The sequence below is a fragment of the Prosopis cineraria genome, unplaced genomic scaffold (genome assembly GCF_029017545.1).
Source record: "Prosopis cineraria cultivar Desert tree isolate PC_DT_omini unplaced genomic scaffold, ASM2901754v1 PC14, whole genome shotgun sequence".
Taxonomy (NCBI): Eukaryota; Viridiplantae; Streptophyta; class Magnoliopsida; order Fabales; family Fabaceae; genus Prosopis; species Prosopis cineraria.
In genome coordinates, this window is record NW_026555345.1 from 7,859,889 (window position 1) to 7,884,132 (window position 24,244).

The 24,244-nt window shown below is 30.5% G+C and overlaps 3 protein-coding genes across 6 annotated transcripts; 1 reads left to right on the forward strand and 2 right to left on the reverse strand.

Annotated features, from left to right (window-relative positions):
• Window positions 1–271: 271 nt before the first annotated feature.
• Window positions 272–3,490, forward strand: LOC129292665 (protein PLASTID MOVEMENT IMPAIRED 2). The gene is made up of 3 exons (XM_054930261.1): window positions 272–438; window positions 566–717; window positions 1,609–3,490. Exons 2-3 carry the CDS (start codon window positions 586–588, stop codon window positions 3,280–3,282), a joined length of 1,806 nt encoding a protein of 601 aa, XP_054786236.1. The 5' UTR covers window positions 272–438; window positions 566–585; the 3' UTR covers window positions 3,283–3,490.
• Window positions 3,491–8,882: 5,392 nt separating this feature from the next.
• On the reverse strand, window positions 8,883–14,422 carry LOC129293018 (putative lipid phosphate phosphatase 3, chloroplastic). Of its 3 annotated transcripts, XM_054930808.1 has the most exons (9): window positions 14,172–14,421; window positions 12,925–13,017; window positions 11,199–11,423; window positions 10,998–11,085; window positions 10,780–10,889; window positions 10,566–10,656; window positions 10,185–10,373; window positions 10,040–10,099; window positions 8,883–9,298 (listed from the first exon to the last, which is right to left on the reverse strand). In XM_054930808.1, the coding sequence occupies exons 1-9, from the start codon at window positions 14,229–14,231 to the stop codon at window positions 9,084–9,086; spliced, it is 1,131 nt and encodes a 376-aa protein (XP_054786783.1). In that variant the 5' UTR covers window positions 14,232–14,421; the 3' UTR covers window positions 8,883–9,083. The 3 variants fall into 3 exon arrangements, with proteins under 3 accessions (XP_054786783.1, XP_054786784.1, XP_054786785.1); XM_054930809.1 differs by lacking the exon at window positions 12,925–13,017 and having other exon boundaries at window positions 14,172–14,422; XM_054930810.1 differs by lacking the exons at window positions 12,925–13,017; window positions 14,172–14,421 and adding an exon at window positions 12,182–12,901.
• Window positions 14,423–21,846: 7,424 nt separating this feature from the next.
• LOC129292263 (uncharacterized) lies at window positions 21,847–22,744 on the reverse strand. 2 transcript variants are annotated; one of them, XR_008588888.1, is made up of 2 exons: window positions 22,606–22,744; window positions 21,847–22,317 (listed from the first exon to the last, which is right to left on the reverse strand). XR_008588888.1 is itself a non-coding variant. In XM_054929837.1 (2 exons), exons 1-2 carry the CDS (start codon window positions 22,619–22,621, stop codon window positions 22,020–22,022), a joined length of 339 nt encoding a protein of 112 aa, XP_054785812.1. In that variant the 5' UTR covers window positions 22,622–22,716; the 3' UTR covers window positions 21,847–22,019. The 2 variants fall into 2 exon arrangements, 1 of the variants encoding a protein (XP_054785812.1); XM_054929837.1 differs by having other exon boundaries at window positions 21,847–22,342; window positions 22,606–22,716.
• Window positions 22,745–24,244: the final 1,500 nt, after the last annotated feature.

Consider the following 24,244-nt stretch of genomic DNA (forward strand, 5'->3'; position numbering starts at 1 on the left):
ATTACAAGGTCTGCTCACGAAGCATATGTAGGCCGACAAGGACAGTGACTTAGCTGATGACTAGGATGATGACGAAACCTTTTGATGATGAGTTGGATGATGACATGTTCTCTACGTGTCACGTAGACAAATCATGTTCAGTTAATAATAATAAATCATAAAGAACTTGGCTCGGTAGGTTCTGGAGAACGAAGCCAGGGACTTGAAAGAAGGTGGTCCCCTCGAGGAGTTAAAGAACAAAATTTGGATTCCGTTAACGAAAGATCCAAATTAAACAGTGGGATAGAATAGAGCGATGTCTCCAATATCAGCCATTCATTGAGCTTCCCTCCATCCTCCTCTTCCTCTTCTTCATCATCGTCGTCTTCGTTCGCCATTGGACCTTTCAACTCTTAACCACAAGACCCTAATTCAACACTTTGTCTCAGTCTCAGATACGTATGGTTCACCTTTTCTACGTTATATACTCCATTCGATGATACTGTCACTAACTTCCTCTGTTTTAAGCACTCCCGTATAGCAGTGAAGTTCTGATTATAGAAACTCAAAATCTTTCGTTTAGCAGATCTTTGGTCAGAAGGATAAATGGAAATGAATGGATCAGAGATTGATAGAACAAGAGTTGGGTCCGTTAAAGCAGCGATTAGCTTTTATGGTGATAAGATTGGAGATAGTAATAGCTCTTTATTGAACAAAACCTACATGGGTTTCTCAGCGGTGAGTTCAGATATTATAGCATTGAAAAATCCCTCTTCAACTGTTTGCTTTTGTGCTGTGTACTATATTATGGTGTTCTTTTCAAGACTAATGTATTTGGTTGTTTCTTGGAATTTTTAAGAACATTTGACAAATTTTAGTTTACTCTCTCTCTCATTGGGGAAAAAAAAAGAAAGAAAGTTTAGGTGGGTCCAGGGTCAGGCATGCCTCCGTGCTTAAAAAACGTTTAATTTTAGTTTATTGTCTGTCATGACCATTGTTCTATGTATGTATGTGTATTATGATCAATACAAACTTATCCAATCCATTTAGGTGACAAAAATTTTGATGACAGACTAAATTAAGAATTTTTAAATTAATGGTTAAATTAATAACTTGTAAATTACAATGACTCAACAAAAAATTGAGTGAAAATCGGAGATCAACTATATAATTTGACTTTTGCTTATTTTGATAGTTCTTCGTCTGAGAAACTTAGAATATTGTGTAAAAGAATTCTTTAAAGTCCCATCTTGTATAACTCTTTTTTTTTTTTTTGGTTTTATTGATCTTATAAACTTTTTGAAAGTGTAAGAAGTGACACCAAGGACTGAAAGTATACATAAGATTCACCTGCTTTCTTTTCTCGTACTCTTTTTTTTCTGTTCTTTCTTTGAAATTTACGGGAAAATTACGAGGGAGAAATTCAGAGAATCCAAATTTTGAGTTTTGGTTATGTTAGAGTCTGGGAATGTTTATTGAAACGACTGCCAGACTGTTGTTTTGTTCAGTCTTCTAATTTTACTTTTTAGTTTGGAAGTTCTTTGTGTGTTTCTTCATGGACACAATGTAGCTTTTGTAAACTAAATGATGGTTTTCTTTGTGAAACCTGTCTGTCTTTTCAATCGGAAGCCATCATCAAGAGCAAAAGAAACCCAGAAAGCAACATGGGAGGTTGTTGATCCGAAGAAAGAGCGCAGATGGGCTGCAGAATTTGAGCGATCCAATGCGAAGAATACTGTGAAAGGTCTCTCTTCAAAGATTGAGGAGTCAAGCTCAAAATCTAAGGCTTTGGTTGTGAGGAGAAATGAGAGTTATGATTATGAGCAAGTCACGAGAGAGTTGGAATTTATTAAACAGGAATTGCAGAAGCTCAAGCTTGATGTTGCTTCTGTTATGGAAGAGAAATTGCGAGCTGAGGAGGAGTTTGAATCATCAAGATCAAAGATTCTGTCAGGTTCAAGAGCTGCAGAAGAGCTTAGGAACGAGATTGAGGATGCTAATGAAGACCATGTGCTTGCAGAATTGGCCAGAATTGAGGCTTTGAAAGAGTCAAGAGACATTGAAACTCAGAGAGAGAGAGAAGAATCTGAATTCTTGTCTAAAATGGAAACTGCTAAGAAAAAGATGGAGGAGGCTACTGATGAGATAGAAAGGTCAAAAGAGCTTGAAATGAAACTAGCTGCGACAATGTCTGATGTTGAAATGTTACAGAGTGAACTGAACTTGGTAAGAGAATTGGATGAATCAAAAGGCTCTTCTTTGTTACAGAATATAACACAAGAACTGGAAGCAGCAAAGAAAGAATTGGCTTCAAGCAAAGAAGAAGGTTTTCAATTTATGGGCTCCATAGATGTCATAAGAAATGAGCTGAATCATGTGACTACCGACTTGGCTCTGGTGAAGAAGGAGGAGGCAAAAGTGGAATTGAAAGTTCAGAATCTGAATTCAAAGATTTTGAGAGCAAAATCAAAACTGGAATCCGTATCTAAAGCTGAAGAAAAAGCCAAATCAATAGCCATGAGCTTATCACTTTCTCTTGATGAACTAAAGGCAGAAACAGAAGCAGCAAGAAAAGAAAAGGAGATTATTACTCAAGAGAATAGAACCACCAAAGAAGAAATTAAAAGAACTGAGCTTGAGATTGACATGACTGAGGAAAAATTACAAGCTGCAGTGCAAGAATTGGAAGTGATAAAAGCATTAGAAAGTGAAGCGTTGGAGAAGCTGAAAACTCTCACTGAAAATGCTATGAGAGAAAGAGCTTTAGCAGCCAAGCGTAGTTCATCAATTACTATCTCAAAGTTTGAGTATGAGTATCTAACTAATCATGCAGCTGTGGCTGACGAAATTGCTGATAAAAAAGTCGAAGCAGCACATGCATGGATCAAAGCTCTCAAGGCAAGTGAGCATGACATATCAGTAAGGACTAAGATAGCTCTGAGAGAGATTAAAGAGACAAAAATGGAACGAGAGATAATGGAGGTTAATGCGAAGGAGAAGCTGATTTCAAAAAGAGTTAGCAGAGATAGGTTAGAGAATCTGGCAAGAAAACGTGAGAAAGTTTCGAGTAATTACAACTTGCCGCGGTCAACATCCAGAAAGAGCATCAAATTATCCAATGGTATGGTTCCTGCCAGCTCCAAGCAAGCCAAGTTTCAGAAGTCAGCTTCACCAGCAGGTAAGCTTGTGAGTCCTTTCACTATGAGGAAAAAAAAGATGGTAATCACGCATTTGGCCAGCTTTTTTAGAGGCAAGAGAAACACCAGGAATTCATACAAGAGAGAGAATGAGAGAAAACAATAGGAATCTGTAAAATTTGCTTAAAATGTAGCAGAAGGGAAGAGAGTGAGGTAAACATGTATATTCCTCTCCATTCCCTTCTCTTTATATTCTCTTTTCCACTTTTGATCTATTCCCCCAATGCTCATCTTTCATCTTCATATACTACATCCATGGACCATGACACTGGTTTTGGTTTCTCATCCTCCAAATATTGTGATTTTATTCCTCATTAGACCCCCAATTTAAAGGTGAAGGTGTAACAAAGAATAAAATTAATACAATGGATTAAGAAATAATATAGTATATATACACTTGATCGTAGCCAAAAAGCTGAGGAAGCCAGGAAGGTATGTAATAATACTCCAATGTTCTTATATGGAAGTCACCTTCTATAATTTTTTCTTCTATTTTTCTCTTGATGAATTTAAGTTTTTTTTTATTCTTACTTATGAATCATTTTGTGAAATCTACTAAGCAATCAATATTTTATTAATTATTATTCTATTTCTGTTAATGCTCTTGTTATGGATATTGTTTAGTAATTATAATGAATAGAGGGACTAAAAAATATGATCAAGAATTTGCATTTAATTATTTGTGCGAATTTGAGGTAATTTCAAGACAATCGACTAATTTTAACCATCACGTAAAAAAAAATTAACAAACTTTTTTATACTGTGCATTGACAAATGTGACGTCGGGATGAGTATTTAGTATAAAAGATTTGTGGGTGACAAAATTTTAAGTTTCATGGAATTTAAGATATGATTTTTGTTTCTAAAAGTTTTTTATTGCGCGACATTTGCTCATATTGTAGCTAATTTGGGCCCAGTCTAAAAAAATTTAAGACTGGACTTAATAAAGCAACACGTTTTTAAAGTCCAGGCCTATTGCCTGAAATATTTTAAATTTAAAATATACTGATAACACTTTACTTTTTTAACAAAGTATATTTTACATTTTATTATAATAATACAAATAGTTAATTTTAAATTTTAAATTATTTTTTTAAAAAATATTGTTATTTCAAATATTCAAGCCACCTCAAGGAAGTTTGAAATCCAAAAATATTAGAATCAAGCTTGGTTATATTGGTTTTTTTTTTTGTTTGAACTTAGTTAGGTTGGCCTTACTTATTTGAACTTGATTCGAATAAGCTTGGCCTACTCAAATTGTTGGCTCTAGCTAACTCTCATTTCATGATATATTTTTTCTGGCCAAACATTTTAGGAGAATAAAAAAATATTGTTAATTCAAATATTCAGGCCAGCCCAAGTAAGTTCGAAGTCCAAGGGTATTAAAATCAAGCTTTGTTATATTGATTTTTCTTTTTTATAAGTTCGAGCTTATTTAGTTTAATCTTACTTAAACCTTATCTAAATAAGTTTGGTCTGTTTGAATTATTGGCTCTAACTAACTCTTGTTTCATGAGATTTTTTTTTTTTTGCCAAACATTTTAGGAGAATAAAGATGTGCTTTTTCATAAATCGTATACCTTGCCGCAACAATGACCTTTTCCCTTGGTTGTTGAAATCGACCAGTGTTCGCCAATAATTAAGGTGCAACTTTTTATGGTGGTTTTATCTAAGATGAAAAAAAAATAATTGAATTAAAGAATTCTCCAAATATCTTAAATATTATCCAAGTGTGGCAACAAAGCTTATGGGTGTCTTAAAAAGGCTTAGCAGTTGTTGGGCTGAAAATTTTGATAAACTTAATGTCTATTCTAACTCTATAAAAACTGTCACATTAATATGCAATGAATTCCTTGCAAATCATCCTCTAATTGCAACTATTAATAAAATTAAAGATCTTATTATGAGATATTAGATGGTCGCTTTTAATTACATTATTAGGAAAGCTAATTAATGTGTGGATTAATTGACTTATCAAGCTCTTATAGACAATCCAAACATTCACATTTTTTATGCTCTGCCTCTTAGTTGTAAAAAAAATTTTGCACGCTGATGTAAGACATCTTGTCACTTAGCATGATTTTTTCCCTAGCCTTCTATTAATTGAAAAAAAAAAAGAAAAGAAAAAAATCGACCAATGTCAATTTTAACGCACACTCATAAGATAGTGTATGTTCATACACCTTGTGCCAGTAATAAATCATACGTCTTGTGTCAATGGCAAGTTGTTTAGGGGCAACACTACCTCCTTTAGGGTTGAGGGTTTGAATTCACCATTAACGTATGCGTGAATTATAAATATTAAATTGATTGATTGATTACTTAAAAAGAAAAAAAGAAAAAAAAAAAGAAAGCAGTCATTAGATCTGCGTCTTCATTATGTTCAACAATTCAATTGCTTCATCTCCCTCTCTATAATGCAATTGGGAAGTTGATAATATTAGCAAAGGAAAATGCCAAGTAATGACTTTAACTTCTTGTGTTAATTGTTAAGGGCTCTAAAATTTAACTTTTATCAGTAAACCATAACAATTAATTATTAATTATTACTGGCGCTTTCTTCAGTTATTATTCATATTGACTAAATTTGGCCAAAAAATATTCATATTCACTGAAGTTAAAGCATAGGCGTCTTCTCCCCCCCCCCCCCTTTTCCAACGTATAGTCTTCCATACGTTGCAGAAATATGTTCATTAACAAGGAGAAAGTCAAGTTTAATTGCGAGAAACAAGAGCAGTAAGTTTGAAAGCAACAATGATGACTTATTACCATAATTTCTCATAAAAGTTTGATGTTTAATTTCAATCTCCATTTTCCCTTAACTTATTACTATTGTAATAGGATTATTACATTTATATTCATCACACAGGACATGAACCCAAGGACAGTTAGGCTTTATAAAAATTCCCTAATAGAGCTTCATAATATTTGTCTTGTTTTGATTTTAGGTTGCGTTTGGATATGTGGATTTAAGTTAGGAATTTAGATTTAAAATCTTATATTTGAAATCTCATATTTAAAATTCATAAATTCTAAATTCTTTGTTTGGATAATATAAAAAATTTTAAATTATAATATTAAAATCTTTTATTTGAATTTAAAGTAAAATTTCAAATTTCAAATTATATATTTAAATTTAAAAGAAATTTGGAAGACTGGTCAAAGTCAACGGTTCGATTGGCCAACTTCCATCGGGATTAGATAGTCAAAGCCGATTAGGAATGTAGCATTGATGATAATCAAAATGGGACGATTGACTTCCACTGAGATTGAACTGATGGCGATGACAAGGACCAGACGGTCAACTTCCATGGGACCTAATCAACAGTGACCACTGAGACTGGACCAACAACGTCCAATGAGACCAAACCAACAGCGATGACCTAGATAGGATGGCTGACTTCCATCAGAATTGAACAGCCAACTTCCATCGAGACTAGACCTAATGGACATCGATTGTCTAGTCCTCATCGTTGCCATTAGTCTGGTCTTGGTAGAAGTCAACTGTCTGGTCCTAGTGGTCACTGTCAGTATGGTCCCCATGGAAATCGGTCGAACGATCCCCGTTGTCGCTATCAATCCAGTCTAAGTGGAAGTTGACGATCCTATCCCTGTCATGCCATTGGTCCAGTCCCAGTGGAGTCGATAATTCAGATTGGCCAAACTTATTCTGGCTAGGATCAATTCGAGCTAAGCTTATTCGGATCTGGCTTAAAGAGTTAAAGTATCATACCTCTTTTAAGAAAATCCATATAATCAAACCTAACCTTAACACCTTCAGGCTTTAGGCTTTGAGCTTATTCGAGCCGGCCCAAATACCCAAAACTTTTAAAAAATATTTTTCTCTATTTTTTGAACTATTTTTAAATTTTAAATAATTTTGTTAATCAAAAAAATTACTTTAACTTTAAAATAATAAAATAAAAAATAATAACTTATCAACTTTATACTTAAGTAGCTCTGTTACTGTTCTATTATATTATGTGTAATTTATTCATGAATGTTTTCTTTACTTATAAATTAATGTTTTGGTTGTTTAAATATTGCTCTTATCATGATCATATATAAATATTTTATATATTTTAATTAAACTATTTTATTTTAATTATGATTAAATCGATCTCAATTCAATCACGGTTAGACTACTAACTTAAAATTATTATCCCAATTAGTTCAAAGTTTTTAATAATTTTTAGGTAAACTATACTTTTTGTTTTTAAGAATATGAGAAAAATAGTTATCGTTATATTATATAAAAAAATCATTCAATTATGAGTAAAGTACTATTTTTTAAATTTTTTTAACCTTTTATATTGTTTAACCCTTACATATAAAGAATTTTTACTCTAGTTTATTCTTAATTTTTAACCAAATCTGGTGTGGATGATAACCAAATAATTATCTAATAATATTATTTTATTTATTATGTTTATCTAATAGTAGAGCCGAAAATTCATACATACCTGAATTTTATTTTTAAAATTATTTTTAATTTAAAATTAATTATCTTATTTTATAAAAAAGTATATAATATATTTTTTTGGATACAGAAATGATATATAGAACTCAAAAATGTTTTAAAAAATATTAAAATATATTTTAAATATTATTTTAAGATATTTTATTGATTAAAAATAATAAAAATATGAAAATATAAATATTTTTAATTTTTTTAAAAAATAATTATAGTAGTGCACTCAAATGTATAGAATTTTAGTATAAAATGACATAAAATTTAAGAATTAATTAATATTTATTATATTTTATATATTTTTTAAAAATTTTATTTTTTTTATTCAGGCCTTGAGTCGAGTTTATTCGGGTCGGGCCGAATATTAGAAAGCTAATATTTTTTTGGATAGTTTGGGTTAGCCCATCTGACTTGATCCAAATTACCGTCTATAAGTCCCAATGGAAATAGGCATTCAGTCCCCATCTTCGCCATCGGTCCGATCTCGGTAGACACCATATGTTCAATCCAAATGGAAATCAACAAGTCAATTTCATTTGTCAGTGTTGGTCTGATCTCAATGGAAGTCAATCGATTGGTCCTTGTTATCGTTGTCAATCTAGTTCCAGAGGAAGTCAGCCTTCCGATTGTCGTCATCACCATCAATCTGATCCCGATAAAAGTCAACCGTCTAATTTTGGTCAACGATGACAGCTTGTTTTCATTGACTTCAACAATCTAATCCAATTACCATTGGTGAGTCAATCAAGCCTTTGTGAATTTGGGTTAAATTACAAAAAAAAGAATGAGTTAGAATTTAAAATAATAAGGGTTTAAAAAGAATTTTAAATTACAAAAAGATTAAGGTAAAATTTAGATTTATATTTAAATTTGGGTCAAATTCAAATCCATACATTTTTAATTATCCAAACAATAAATTTAACTCAAATTCAAATTCAAATTCATATATATCCAAACACAGCATTAAAGCTTTTTGAAGCCAAGACATACACTCCATGATTTTCATCCTTAGTGATATAGTCCCAAAATAAAATATGCTCATCTTGTAATATAGAAGATGCATGTTCGAATCCCAAAATAAGTGTGAAGAATGCGTTCCTCCATTGGAAAAGAGTGTAAATATAGGTGAATGAGTATAGATGTAATTAACTACTTGAAAAAGAAAGAAAGAAAACTTGGGGGTGATAACCAAGATGCTTTACTACAACTACTGCCACAACTCACATTGCAACAAATTTGGGAAGAAAACCGTTATAAATAAAATTGGGAAGAAAATCCAATATGAGCTACTGGCATATCAAGGGTGCTTGAAAACTTATTAGTCTTTTGACCTGAGTCATTGTCTATCTCCGAATTTACCAAAGCCCGTTTCCAACAGGTTTTCAAACGGTCAACCACAAGGCAAGTGAGATACCCCAAAAAAAAAAAAAAAAAAACTACTTTCTCACACTGCCACATTCCATTTCATCTAATGTTGCAATATGATGATTCCTTTCCACAGAAAAACCTACACATCCAATATAGCTTTGACTCTCCTGGTTCTCCTCCTGAGCTTCTGTAGGCTGTGCATGGCCAGAATTTTGAGCACCAAGTGTTTGAGTGGTGGCACTTGTTTCCTCCAACATCCTAAAGTAAGCATATGGTCCCCAGCCTGCAGAAATAATTCCAGAACATCAAGCAGTTTCAGAATTGAGTCATGAGATCTGCTAAGCATACAAAGTAGTTTGTGAAATTGTGATGCAACGGTATCACAATCTCATTCTTGTTCAGCTAGTCTTCTGAAAAAATATCTTTGCTACATATTTAGAAAATATAAGGTTGGATAACGTGGTTTTGAATTTGAGCACAGCTATTTTGACCAACGGAAAATTAATTCATCCCAAATTGAGAAGCTCCAGTTTCTCAGTTTTCTTTGATAACAGAGAAAAGATTCTGTCGTCAGTTATTAAAGACAGAATCATATCTTGGCAAAATTCATCATAGCTAAAAAAGGAACACTAGTAAAAAAAAAAAATTAATTAATTAATTTCTTGTGTTCCATAACCGGGCGAAACAAGCTCCACCAGTGAATGCACTTAAGCCAAAACCGAAAGTGACTTTTTGTGCCCTTCTTTCGTGGGAAGTAAAAGCAAACTAAAAAATTTAGAACAGATGAAGCTTTAAAAGCAGTCATTTGTCCCCCAGATCACAAAACAATAATAACAGGTTGCTTTTTTCAGAATAATGTCACTCCCAAACCAAGCTACTTGGCTATGAAACAGTGTCTAGAACTCCAAAGAGAATTTAGTTTCTGTGTGGTAGTTTTCCAGAGAGAATTACCAATTTATACAATCTGACAATGAACAGAGACATACAAACATAAGCCAATTATATAATTTTCACTGAAGCATACCTTCATGGTGATAAGGAGGAGGAAAAAATTGCAAATAGCAAAATGTAGCTACTACAAGCCCTGAAAGGATAATTCAAACATAGTCATTTAAAGCCCAAATGACAAATTTATGCCATCGATAATCATTACTGAATCTAATCCAAACCTAAAAGACCTCCAGCAAACACATCCTGCCAATGGTGCCAATAGTCATCAACTCGAGAAATGCCAACAAGCGATGCCACAAGCAAAGGGAGAAAAACAATGCAGAGCTTTGCAACATGGCCTGCACGGTCGAATGCTTTTATTTTACCAGATAAGTAAAGTGATAAGAAACCCAGACCAGCAAAGGACCCTGCACATAATTTGAAGCAAGCAACTGTTGAATCAAAATTTTAGAAAATAAGCAACCCACGTGTGGGTGTGGGTTAAGCTGAACTCCAGCATTTCCTCAAAACTAAATTCAAGGAAGTTATCAGCATGGCAAGACCTGTCATTTTGTCCTATAAAGAAGAGAAAGAATAAAAAACAAAAATGTAATACATACATGAAGTATGGCCACTAGGGAAACTCTTGTGTCCCTCCTTTATGACATTCTTGTCACCATGACATATGACATTTCCCAATTTGTCATAAACCTAACAAGAATCAATTAGTAATTGTTACAGCTGCTACCAATCAACTAAGTGGTTATATCATTATACAAAATCAGTATTACAATGGCGATCTCTCACACAAAGAATAATTAAGGAAAAACCTACATCCTTTCCATCTGGAAAACAACGCCAGAAGAAGTCTGGTCGGGGCCGACCTACAGCATTTTTTATTGAATCAGTAATTACTGCTGTTACTAAAACAGAGAACAAGAGACCTGCACCAGCAAACAACATAGTGTCACCCACTGTAACTGATTCATTTCAGCTATTTGCACTATATGCTTTGTGACATAGAAAAATGAGGATTTTTCACAAATTATTACCTAATATGGCATGATGAAGATCATAGACATCTCTCCTTCGGATATAGACAAAAATAAATATCAACATAGGTAATAAAACTGCATACATCTACCCATAAAAGAAAACACAGAGCCTTCTTAGTGTAATAATAAAGGGCCAAAAAAAAAAATAAAATGAAAGAATCATGTTTTAGCAAGTAAAATCCAAAGCAGTAAACTTACAGGAACAGCCCAAACAGGAACAGTATTACTTTTCAGGGGATACTTAAGATCGCTCATCATATCCTTCCCAACAAAGCGATAAAAAGGATGGATGATATATAGAATGATCTCAAGTAACACAAGGAGCAAGAGTATGAGCCAATCATGCCTGTGTGTTCTTGCAACTGTATACCCATGAGACATCACAGTATGTGAACCAAGCTGAATTTCCCTCATCCTGAATTCCTAGAGCACACAACAAAGCACAACGGAATTGAGAATACATGTCCATGAAAATTATTTTGCAATCAAAATTGAGGGGGAGCGCCCCAATGAAAACTTTTATTGCTTAGTTGGGTTGTTTATCTTCGTATGATTTTAAAGAGTAGTAAATGATACATCAGCATCTTTCAAAAAGCTTTAAAGTCCATCAAGAAAATAACCTTCTTATAAAAAATAAAAAATAAAAAAAAGGCAATAAAAGAGAGTCAGAGAATGCTTTCTGTTGTAATGGTATAGGTAAATTACTATCCCCTTCCAAAGAGATGCTTAAATTACATATCTATCCTGTTCATTATTAAATACACAAGTCTCTCTTAAAACTAATAGATGACCAAATACAGACAACGATACTATTGATTTCTTTTATAAAAAATATATTAAAAGACACATTTCTTAAAATTCTATTTTAATGTTATTTCTTGTGCATTCAAAATTTTCAAGTTTATCATAAATTTAAAAAAGCAAGTATTTTATATTGGTTAAATTCTTATTTGATATTTGCTATGTTATATAAGAAAACTTTATTTTTCTTAAAATAGATATAATGTAACTTATCTTTCAATGTGAGGAGGGCAGTGTAGTGAATCTTTTTTATCCCAAGGGAAAGGATGATAATTTTTCAGAATAGAGTAAAGAATTGCACAATTTGAGCATCCTTCAAGGGATTAGAGTGTATTTTACTCTAAAAATAATAGGCAGCTATAAAATAGTTAGCACTATACTTTTGTAGAAATTGGCAACATCTTGGTTCTTGACAGAACAGCAACTCATACAACAATAATCTAGTCATTTCCAGCTTTTTTAACCAGCTCAATGCAAGTAGCACATATAAGAAGGTAGTAAATCCCACCTATACTGATATCATGGACACAAAACTAATACATGAAAAATTTTAAAAGGGAAGCTTCAAACAAATGAAAGACAGTGTGTATACTGTACAAAACTACATGAAAAGCTTCAGCATGAGACGCTTGAGCCAAATTATACACAAATTCCCTTATTTTTTTTCGAATAATTGTATGCAGCTCTCCAACATGTAGCACATTTTAATTTCTTTTTTAGAGGAGCAGTAATGGATCAGGGCCACTTCATCAATAATATGTTACAACAAAAGCAATTGACAGAAGGAAGACTTCTAATGCCTTTCACCTAATCTCATTCTAGTAGGCTGGATTAATTAATTTATTACCTCTGATAATGGTTTGAATTAGTATAATTCTACTCTTAACCAAAACTTGAAGACATTGAACAATAACAGGATAAATACAAGCTAGGTTAGATACTTCAAGCTGTTATGAGACAGGAATTTTAATTAATGGCTACAAGGAATGTGCTCCCTATTCTCAATTAATTACTAGAATTCATATCAATATATAAAGTGAAATATATCTCTTTAAATAATATTAGTATTTTTAAGCAAAAACATATCCTTTTTATCCAAAGAAAATCTTAGTCATTTATATACCTCTTCATTCTCTTTCTCTATCAAAGAAAAATTAGCAGATGAAGAGTGATCACCCCTCACAGAAGAGATTCCCTGCCTCTCGCTTGATAAATCCTAGGTAACTCCGAAGAAAGCAATTTAGCAACAAAATATAATAAATAGGCCTTAGTTTGCTTTTCTTCCCAAATGTCTTGGCTTTTATCTGATCTTAAAGACAAATGAAACATAAAGGAAAGTAAACAAAGCTGTAAGTAATCCAAATTAGATGCCCTGTGAGGACTATCTTATCTATTCCTGTATCCAATACAACTATCCTAAGAATTTCTGGTATCCTGAAATTTTAAAACCTCAGCATGAATGCCAACATTTATAGTTTTATATGCAAGTCAGCAAGAGAATGTGTCTCCAAAGAAAGCAGATAATCTACAAGGTAAACAATAATTTGATTTTAAATTTAGGAAAAGCACTACAAATCAAGACAAATGATTATTCAAAACTAAGCCAGCAATTGTGGAAAATGTTTCCATTTACCAATTATTATCCAGAAATATATGAAGAGCACAATAGGCAAGATTCTCAAGAAGAAAGGGACAATTGAAATACCATATGCTAAATGAATCATAATTTCAGCACGCATTATTTGCCCAAGAATTATCAGGCAAAAATTAGAGCTTTAAGCCTTTACTTGTACAAAAGCCATAAACACAGCTCGAAAAGCTGATATCAGAGTCTGTCCCTAGATGCATAACATCCACAACAACAACAACAACAACAACAACAAGCCTTTATCCCACTAGGTGGGGTCGGCTACATGGATTGCAAGACGCCATTGTGCTCTATCAATAACATCCACATTCAAATAAAATATATTCATTTCTGGGATGATCAAGAGCACATTGTAGATTATTCATCCACTTTCAACGTTATCCGTTTAAGACAGACAGTACTTCTAGTCGACTGAACATTTTTCTTCCAAATTTGTACACCAAAAAAATAAAAAAATTGATATGAGCTCTCCACGTATAGTTTAAACAATCACCCATAACTAATTGTACCTGTAATTCAAGTTATCAAGAGTTGAGGAACACAGATCAAGAATAATCAATAACTGCTGAGAAAAAAAAAAACGAACAAGTCTCTCAATTTTTATAGCAGTCGCCTGCTGCAAAAATTGGACAACAGAAATGCTATCACCTTTTAACATGGTAAAAGGCAACTAACAACCAAGAACAGATTCCAAATAGAAGTATTCACAGCCGGCCACTAACCTGAAAGAGACTCCTAATATTTCGAAAATAAGAGGGAAATCTTGAATTCCCCCAAGCCATAGTGTGAACTAACGAAAATCAATCAAGAAAGGAAAAGAACAGTAACTTCGTAATCTTATAATTGCGTACAAAATACGACCCGGAAACTACGAAAAAACTGAACCCAGAAAGTTCATACATGCTGCAGTAAGAGGTCAAGCCAAAAGGACAAAGAAGAAAAAGCAAAAACATGAGGTGGAGAGAGCGAAGCTTCATTACCTAGGCCAAGAATTTTTTTTTGTTTTTTTGAAGAGAAATATCAGGATTCGATTGGTCGTATTAGGTCACATCAAGCAGATTCTTAGCATTCATTGATTGTTTAAATTCACTAAGCCGCCATTTTCGAGAGTGTTTTACTGCGGAAACTTCGGTTTGTGATTAGAAAAACTTCCGGGGAAATTAACCAAAAAAAAAAAAAAACAACTGGTAGAAAAAAAGGTGGGGCGGGGAGGAAGAAATAAGAAATCACGTATAAGGACTCACCGACGGTCATTGTTACAATTCAGGATCACGAAATGGTTAAAATTATATTAAATACTATTGTTCGTGATAAAAACTTGTTGGCGGAAATAGTTTCGTAGTGTCATGCTCTTTTGAGTATGTCAGGCATGCCGGAAAAGTTATGTCCTAGAAAGAGTTAGTATTGAAATAATTATAAATTTTTAATGTCCTTTATCATAATTTTCTTAAAATACCGAAGCTAATTAGAGTGCAAAGTACGCAACTAAGCATGCAGGTGTAGAAATGACAATGCATTGTTGGAGAGTAATTACAATGGGGGTGCTCCAGTGATTAAAGGGAAAACAAAATAACAAGCCTAGAGGATCGATATTGGAGATTATGGACCGTGCTAGATGAGTTTGAGATTGACATAGGATCATTTCAGTTTATTTAATACAATCTAATTGTGTAGAGTGTGGAAGAGAGATTCTAGTTATACGTTCATTGTCTTTTATACAATTAGGCAACAACATTTTTATTTGTTTGAAATTTAGCTAAGAAAATGTGGTGAAGTAGTGCTTCAAGCTTCACAAATAGTGGAGGGATAATTTTAAAATTTGGTCACCTCTTCATCGAAACACATTGTTTACTAATCATCTAAAAGTTTGGCCTTTAGCAGTGACAAAGCCACATTAATTTGCATCCTCTCACTTTAAAAAAAATTACAAGTAAGAGATATAAAATTTATAAATTTACATCCCTTACTTTTGATATTTTACACTCTCTAAATTAAATGTAAAATATTTGGACTTAAAAACTTATTAAATATATAATATTTTTAATGATTATGATAAGATATGAAGAACATGTTTACAATAAAAGATCATATTAATCTGTTCAATGTAATTTTTTTAAAATGAGAAATGAATAAAACTATTTATATTATTAAAAATTTAGTCCTAACATAATAATTATTTTAAAAAAATATTAATTTTTTTATTAAATTATTTTGCACCTTTTGATTCGAGGTCCTAACTCCACCATGGCCTTCATCAGACAATATTGTAATGGCTCCATTGCAAAGTTTCCTTGAGTCCGGACTCAGCATTCTCGTTGTTTAGTCCACACTGCCATTTTGGTGTCCAAACAACTATGATCATTTTTTGTAATTTGAAAAAATAACTTGTAATAACTTAGTGGGAGAAGTACTTAATAATAATAGTAACCTGTTACTAAAATACCATCTTATTTAATGCAATAAGACTTATTTCAATCATATATTGAAAAAATTTCAACCAAATTTTAATGCTCTCAACTGGGGTGATATTAAAATTTAAAAGGAAAATTGGTACATAATACTCCATCCGTCAAAATATATAAAACATTTTTAATCGAATCATATTTCTTAATAAAATAGTTACTTACTCTTAAACTAATTATATCTTTTCACAATTACTTATATTTAATAGAGTGTTTTACCTTAAAAAAATATATAAAATCTATTCAATAGGGGTGCTTTAAAAAAAGATAATAATTACACCACAAAAGACTAAAAATAAAAATACTTTATATTTTTTAACATTTAATTTCATCAAAAGTATCTTATATTTTTTAACGGGAAAAGTAATTATCAAGTTAGTTAAAATTATTTTTCAACCATGTACTAAGAAATTTCCAACCGCATTCTACTATTCTCAATAATAGTGATACGAAAACTAAAAAAATAGAATTTGATATGTTTTGACTAAATTTTAAGTTTGGAAGTTAAACAGTGTCCAAGTTAGTTAGAGTTGCTCTCCAACCAAGTATTAGAAAATTTCCTACCCAATTTCACTATTATCAGTAGTAATTATATGAAAACTAAAAAAATTGTGCATTTGAACCGAATCTCTAATATGAAAGTTCAATAGTTTTTATGTCAATTATAGTTATTTTTCAACAAAGTATTAAAAAATTTCTAACTCAATTTCACTATTCTCAATAATAGCGACATAAGAGGAATTTTTGTCAGAAAGAATTTTTTCTAATAACAGAGAAAAATATATTCTTTAAATGAAATTTGACTATTTTATAGTCCTGAATTGTACCAGGTCCTTATTTTTTTCCTAAACAAAACTGTATTGGAGCAAAATATATATTTCTATTATGAAGATTTTCTAATTTTTTATATTCAGTAACTTGCTACTTCTCTTTAGTTGCTTCTAAAATTAATTTTAATTTAATTATTTAAAATTTCACTTTTATCTCTTAATCAATTTCTTTTTTTTTTGTTACTCATATCTACTAGAGGTAATCCTATTCAAGGCATTATTGAATATTAAATGTGGGTATATCTTCAAGCAAAAATTTGAACCTTGATTAATTACGTTGAGAGGAACTAATTCCTTTTGTTATACCAACCCTCATTGGTAAATTTTTTTTATTACTTACATGTAATTTTTTATTGAAGATAATTTTATTCAAAGTATGATTAGGTATTAAATATAAATACCTCTTACAACAATTTAACTTGACAAAGACCCAACTTGAAAAAGAAAAAATGAAGGAAATAATACCAACAACAATCCTTCAATAAAAAACCTCAGTCTCATCCAAACTCAAATGAATGGTTGAAGACCCAAGAGAAATTGGGCCATCTGATTTTTGAAAAAAAAATTGACTGCAACTTTAGATTGCCCAAGGATTTTTTTGAGGCCCATTTACCCTTTAAGCAAATTGGGTCATTTATTTTCTATTGGTTTAATTGATAAAGAGTTATGGAATTAAATCTTATTATTGATGTAAAAAATTTTATTGACAGGTGATCTGTAAGTATTTATCTAAATGCTCATTGAAGTATTTTAATCTATCACAATATGATGAATTAAGATTCAAATTTTTTTTGAGAAATGTGCTTGTATTTAATTCTTAACTATACCTCAAACCAAATTGCCTCCAATAGCAGAACACCTACAAGCAATAAAAAAAACTAGTTTTGTATTGTTGTAATAAAAAAAACAAGTTCTGTATTGTTCAGTTTATTAATGTTATCTTTTTTTTTAGTTTAATCTATTTATTAAAGGAGAAATTTGAATTTTGAATTGATTGATACTCCCTCCATTTCCACATATAAATTTTTTTAAGGCTCTAGTATTCAAATTAAAAAAATATATAATTAATACATTAAAATAGTGACTACATGATCGAATTTAGTGCTTTATTCATAAATAAAAGTGTAATAGGAAAAATGTTAATAAATGCTACTTCGGACTTCCAAAAAGATATATAAATTGAAATAAAAGTTTTCTTCCAAAATGACTTATATTTTGAAACCCAGAGAATAGAAAATTATTAGTAATCTCTATGTTTTTTAAGATAAAATTACATATTTTACCCAGATAAAAAATAAAAAACACTTAGAATTAGATCATGTCTGTAAATTTATCACATCATTCCACTTTTATCCTTATAAAAACAAAAGCGCATAATTTTTAAAGAGGGAAAGGATATTTTTTTTAGAATATTTTAAGTTGAAATTTCATGTCAATTTTTCTGTAGCTTGCTATCTTGTGTGTGTCTGTTTTTCTAACTAACATTTTCTATATAATATAATTTATTATTTTGCTAGAAGAATTGAAAACTTAAACTTTACACGAACCACGCCTGTGCATGCGATGCGAGTATTCAATTATTCATGCGTGCATGGCATGTGTGCGAGAGTGTGAGAATTATCACTTTAGCTCTCAAGCTAACTCGGATAATAAAGATGGGTAGTAGTGTAGATAGAAAGTAAGGATTCAAATCTCATATGTATTAAAAAATGAAAAAATGAGCAAATTAATTTTTAAACTATAAATTCAAAAGTATTTGAGACTCTAAATTCATTTTTTATATAATTTTTTCCTTCAACTGTTAAAACAGTATAATCTAATCTCTATCATTAATAAATGTTAATTTTGACCGTTAGTTAACCAGAAAAATACATTAAAAGTTATAGAAAAAAGACCAAAAATCTTTCTTTTGGTCATTTTCTCTAACTTTTTTGGTCCTCATTTGTAATTTGCAAGGTTATTTTTTATCACTTTCTAATCAACTATCTGTTAAAGTTAACTTTTATTAATAGTAAGAGTTAAATTGTATTGTTTTCAAAAGTTAAAAAAGAATATTACACAAAAGATGAATTTAAAATCTCAGTCAGTTCTAAACCTATTGTTTAGTAGCCAATTTGCTCATATACCCTTAAAAATTTATGATCTTGGTGAATAAATTTTGTCTAATGAACATATAAAGGCTGTGTGAGCATTTAAAAAAAAATGTTATTTTTACTTGCAATGATTGATCATGCCTGCTTCAATTATATATATATATATATATATATATATATTATATTGTTAGTACTCATCCACACATTAATTTACTAAGAATTCATTGATAAATGCATGTTTGTATGTGTTTATTAAAAAAAGAAGAAGAAGAATAAGGAGAAGAAGCAGCATGTCTGTATGTTAAGCATATGGTTGTAAACTCAATTAATTAGTGTTTAATACAATGTACTTATAATGTAGTTAGCTAGCCACCATCAAAATATTCACATCATGACTGCATTTTTAAGAGTATTATTGAAAAATCTATTATTCAACTCTAGATATTCGAGAGTACATTGTGGTGGCTTATACAAAAACAGAAGTAGAAGGCTTCAGATTTCTTAACATTAACAATTAAATCACACATGCTATCTAGATGGATCAATCATTAATGAGAAGGATCATAGAATCATTTTCACAAATAAGAAGGATCTTATTTGAATATCTCTAAATTAATGCATAAATAAACTAGGTTCACGTGGTAGCTACTTTTCTTGCTTCTCCATTTTGGTAATATATCAAAATTTAATTTATAATAGCATATTTTAATTATGATGTACCGGCGGCTTAGATGAACTCCTTATTAGAATAATTAGAAGTTGGATTCAAAGTTTAGACCTATATAACATATTATCATATTATTATATGCATGAGAGAGAGAGAGAGAGAGAGAGAGAGAACCTATATCTACACACGTATAGTAAATTAAGCATATTCTATATATAATCTAATTATAATATAGATGAATATATTAATAACAAAAGGCGGTTAATTCTCAATACCAAAATTAAAAAAAAAAGATTAGGATTAGAGGCTATGACTTGTTTAAAATAATATTTGCTGTATTGTTGATCAATAATAATAAATGATAGGTTGAATGTTGAAAGTTTGAATAACATATATATAAGCTGACCCACTGTCATTAGCGTTTGGTTGAATAGACTAATACACGTCATTCATATAATTGTTTTAGCAAATCAATTTTTTGGTCGTTGAGTAAATTTAAATCATTATTCAAGAGTCAAGTTTTTTGAAAGCGATGGTAAAATATTTTTGGATCAAAGAGTAAAATATATAATCCATTAGTTAGCGTATAAATCAAGAAAATGTCAAAGTGATTGCTGATAATATATAGGATAAAAAAGTAAATTAGTCATTAAACTGTAGATCCAGGAGCATCTAAGACTTCAAATTTATTTTTTATAAAATATTTTTATTTAACTTTTAAAAATAGTGTAAACTGTCCCTTGTTGTTAACAAATATTAATTTTAACTGTAATTGATTAGAAAATAATAGAAAAGGACATCAAAAATAAAAAGAACAATAAAATTTTCTTTGTCCTTGTCCTCTTCTCTGTAATTTTTTGGATTCTTATTTATAATTTTGGGATCTTTTATTATAATTTTTGTTGTTCTTTTTTATAATCTTGAAGTTCTTTTCTATCATTTTTTTAATTAACTAACAGTTAAAAATAATTTTTGTTAATAACATGAGTCAAATTGCATTATTTTTAAAAATTGAAAGAGAACATTGCACAGGAAATAAATTTAGAATGAGACATTTTTGGATTTATAGCTCGGGTGCTAATTTGCTCTTTTGTCCTAATGTATATTACTATACTTTTTATGAAGAAAATTAAAAGTCTATTAATGATTGGTTGACTATGATATAATTAATATTATTTCATATGAAATAGCTCTACTAAAAATTTTATGTTGTAGTAAAGCAAACCGACATTTACGTTAGTGAATATAAAAAAAAATTATAGGAAGATGCGTAAATTCACATCCATTGATCGGTAGAATTTGGATGCCATAATGATGGGCTTATTGATTTTTTTTTGTAGGTCAATTTATTTTAATTATTAAGAGATAATTTGAGCAAATTATAAAATATGAACATTTTTTTATATTTAAATCCCATCATATGTATTTAAAACATTAGATGATATTAATTTGAAAACATATTGAGTGTTCATTGAATCCTAAACCTTTTTCAAGTTTTAATGAATATTCTGATATTGATCGATGTCTTAATTTATTTTTAAATTTGAATTAGAAACTATTAAGAGAAGTGTTAACAAAAGAAATCATTACTATAATAATAAAAATACAAAACTATATGAATAACATGTTGTTTTATTAAGAAAAAAAAACACATTGTTTTTCAACTGCATACCTTGCTTAAGATGCTATTGACAATACCTGTAGTATTTGTTAACTTACCGTGGGTAAAAGAATTTTTTTCATAAACTAAGATTCCTTAAATTTTATATAAGACCACTTCATTTTTTTTTTTTTGCTTAACCATGTTATGTGAAAAGAATTAAATACATTGCTATTATTGATAGAAAAATATTAAAATGTTTTAACTACAAAATTTTCATAAATATTTTGGAAGTCAAAAAATTATAAGATAAAGTTAACCAATTTCGTGTTTATTAAGAAATAGTAATATATTCATAAAATTATGAAAAAATATGTAATTTTCTAATTTTATCCTTGTTTGCAATTAATAATCATAATATATTTTTATTTAAAAATTCAAATGATAATAAATAAGAGGAGAAATCAGAAAAAAAAAGAATCATTAATTACTCTAATTTTACAGGATTTTTTTTTTTGAAAAATTTTTGCCTTCAGGAGTAAAGGAGCACATCCATTCAATAATAAGTACTCAATCAATAATTTTACTGAGATCCCCAAAATTTCTAGAAACGAAGTGGGAATAGTCTCTAGTTTTTTTTTTTTGAAAAAAGATCAATTTCATTAAAATAAAATGAAATACGTAATAAAACAATCCAAATCAAATAAGGTTAATTTGGGTTTTGAGTCCTAAGAATATTGCACATGACAAACATAAAACAATAAGAGGAAAAAGAGCAAACCCAGCTAATGTGAAGTTTTGAACAATACCCAGATAGACAGTAACGAAAAGTCCTAAATGGATCAACGCAAGAGCTGCGTCCAACTTGAACCAACTTGTCTTGCTAATCGTCTCGATTTTTGAAGAAGCTCTGTTCAATTAGCGTTTAAGAGGACAAAGAAAAATAGTGCATCGTTGCTCATTCCAACAAAGGCGGTAAGGAGAGGCACCCTGAAATACCCCATAGGGTTTGAAATGCTGTTGAGAAGCTAGTAATGATATTGAGACAATGGAATTTAAAGCGGATAGGTCAAAGACAGCAAAAGCACCAAAACCATGACGAGAAACATAGAGAAAAGCAATCAACAACCATGACCTCCTTGCAATGTAGTTCGACATCATGAAGAAGAAACCTATCACCTTGAAGCTAGAGCTTGCAGTGTTGACAGCCTCAAAACTATCAAAGAAGAAAAACACAAGACCTAACATATTAGTAGGAATAAGCAGTATTACATTTAGGGTCTCTAAGTGGCTGCTGAGGAACTTAGAGACCCTCAAAACTATTATATGAGCCTATGGAGCTTTTTAGCTGAAGCTCCATAAGAACTAGATCTGTACAGGCTTTTAAATGTGTTTCATCCAGCAATTTTTTGATGGCTCGTGTACTATGAACCAATATTGAGATGGTGACATTAAAAAAAAAAACTCTTCTTGGGTTGTAAATAAGAGAGATTGATGATAGTACCCTTTAGATGAGCCATTGCTATAGAAGATAAGCTTGTGCTTTGCTTTCCATTTCTCTTGCGTCTACAAGGAGAGGCATAGACATCTCTATTGGTACTCACAAGTTGGGTCTCAGCATAGTTAGGATTGGAAGCTTCTTTCATGTCTTAGGACACCTTTGGATGAGCAGTAGAGGGATCAATATAAATATTTTTTTTTTTTTTTGCTTTTTTAAGACTTGGGATAAAAGAATTATCCAAGTTATCCCTCTTTCGCTTTGTACCCAAAATCTGAAAGGGATCTTGCGTATTTTTTTGGCTCAGAGTCTGATTCCATTTACATTATTCACCGGCTTATAAGACCTATAACTTCTGTTAAAATGAATATTAATTGATCGAGAATACCAAGCCTCAACAGATGAATTTGGTTGGAATGTGACCGTTGATTCTAGCAAGATTGATGAACATGACCAATCTCCATATAATTGTAGCAAACTCTATTTCCAACCCTTTCCAAAATAAGTGTTAACTGAATCAAATCGCCATTGGAAAACTTTAGATAAAAAAAATTGCAAGGCACATAAATTAAATTCTGTTATAGAGATTTGAAATCGCAGACCATGACTTCTAAACATGCTTTCTCTATCAAATTGAAGAAATTGTCCCAAGTGCTGAGCTAAGAATGAGCCCGTTTCTAGATTGTAATAATCTAAGGGTGAAAAAAGAAGGGAAACATAAGAGGGCCAAAAAGAAAAAAAGAAAAAAGGCTTGACAAATGAAAAGTGTTAAATTATATAACACTTTTGATAGAGTTTCTTTATTTAAAAATATAAAACACTTTAAATAAATTAAAATTTTATTAAATACATTAATTTTAATATTATTTTTTTCTTTTTATAATTAATTTTTGTCTCTTCTCTTTTTAATATATTAAAAAATAAATATTTTTAAAAGTTTATATTTTTATTTTAAAAGATAAGATTATTACATATATTTAATAAAATTGATTGATATATAAAATTTTATTTAAAAACAGTTTATAATTTAAGATATATCTCAAATCCTCCTCTCATTGAAAGTAGGAGAGAACGCAATTTCCAGACTGTTGAACCCCAATATAATTATGATGAAAGAAAAGTGCTGCACTAATCACAATATAAATGGGATAAGAACAACAAAGATGAAGGTGACGACCGTGATGACGGATATTAATATAATGCTTCAGGACAGAAGGCGTGAAATTGTACGACTCCTATTGTTTTTTTTTTCCTTTTTCTATTATTATTAGAATATGATTTTTTTTAATGAAAATTAGAATATGATTTTATAATGTCAAAAGGGCGTGTCCAAAAGGTTTGGCAAGTCCAAAACAGCGAAAGCCTAAATCTATTTTACCAAGATTTAAAGAATTTTGCAAATTCTGCAAATTACATGTGATCATAAATTGACACAATAAATTTTTAAATTAAATAATAAGATTTATATGTATGGATAGAACAAAAATTATTTGAGCAAATGATTTCTAATACTTTACTACCAACTTACTTGATTCATTCAACATGTTAAGTTACGTTCTAAGGTTAAATAAAAAAGAAAGAAAGAAAGAAAGAATGAGTCTTTCACGTCTTTAAAATTATAAAGTGAGCGCATACCTATGAGTAT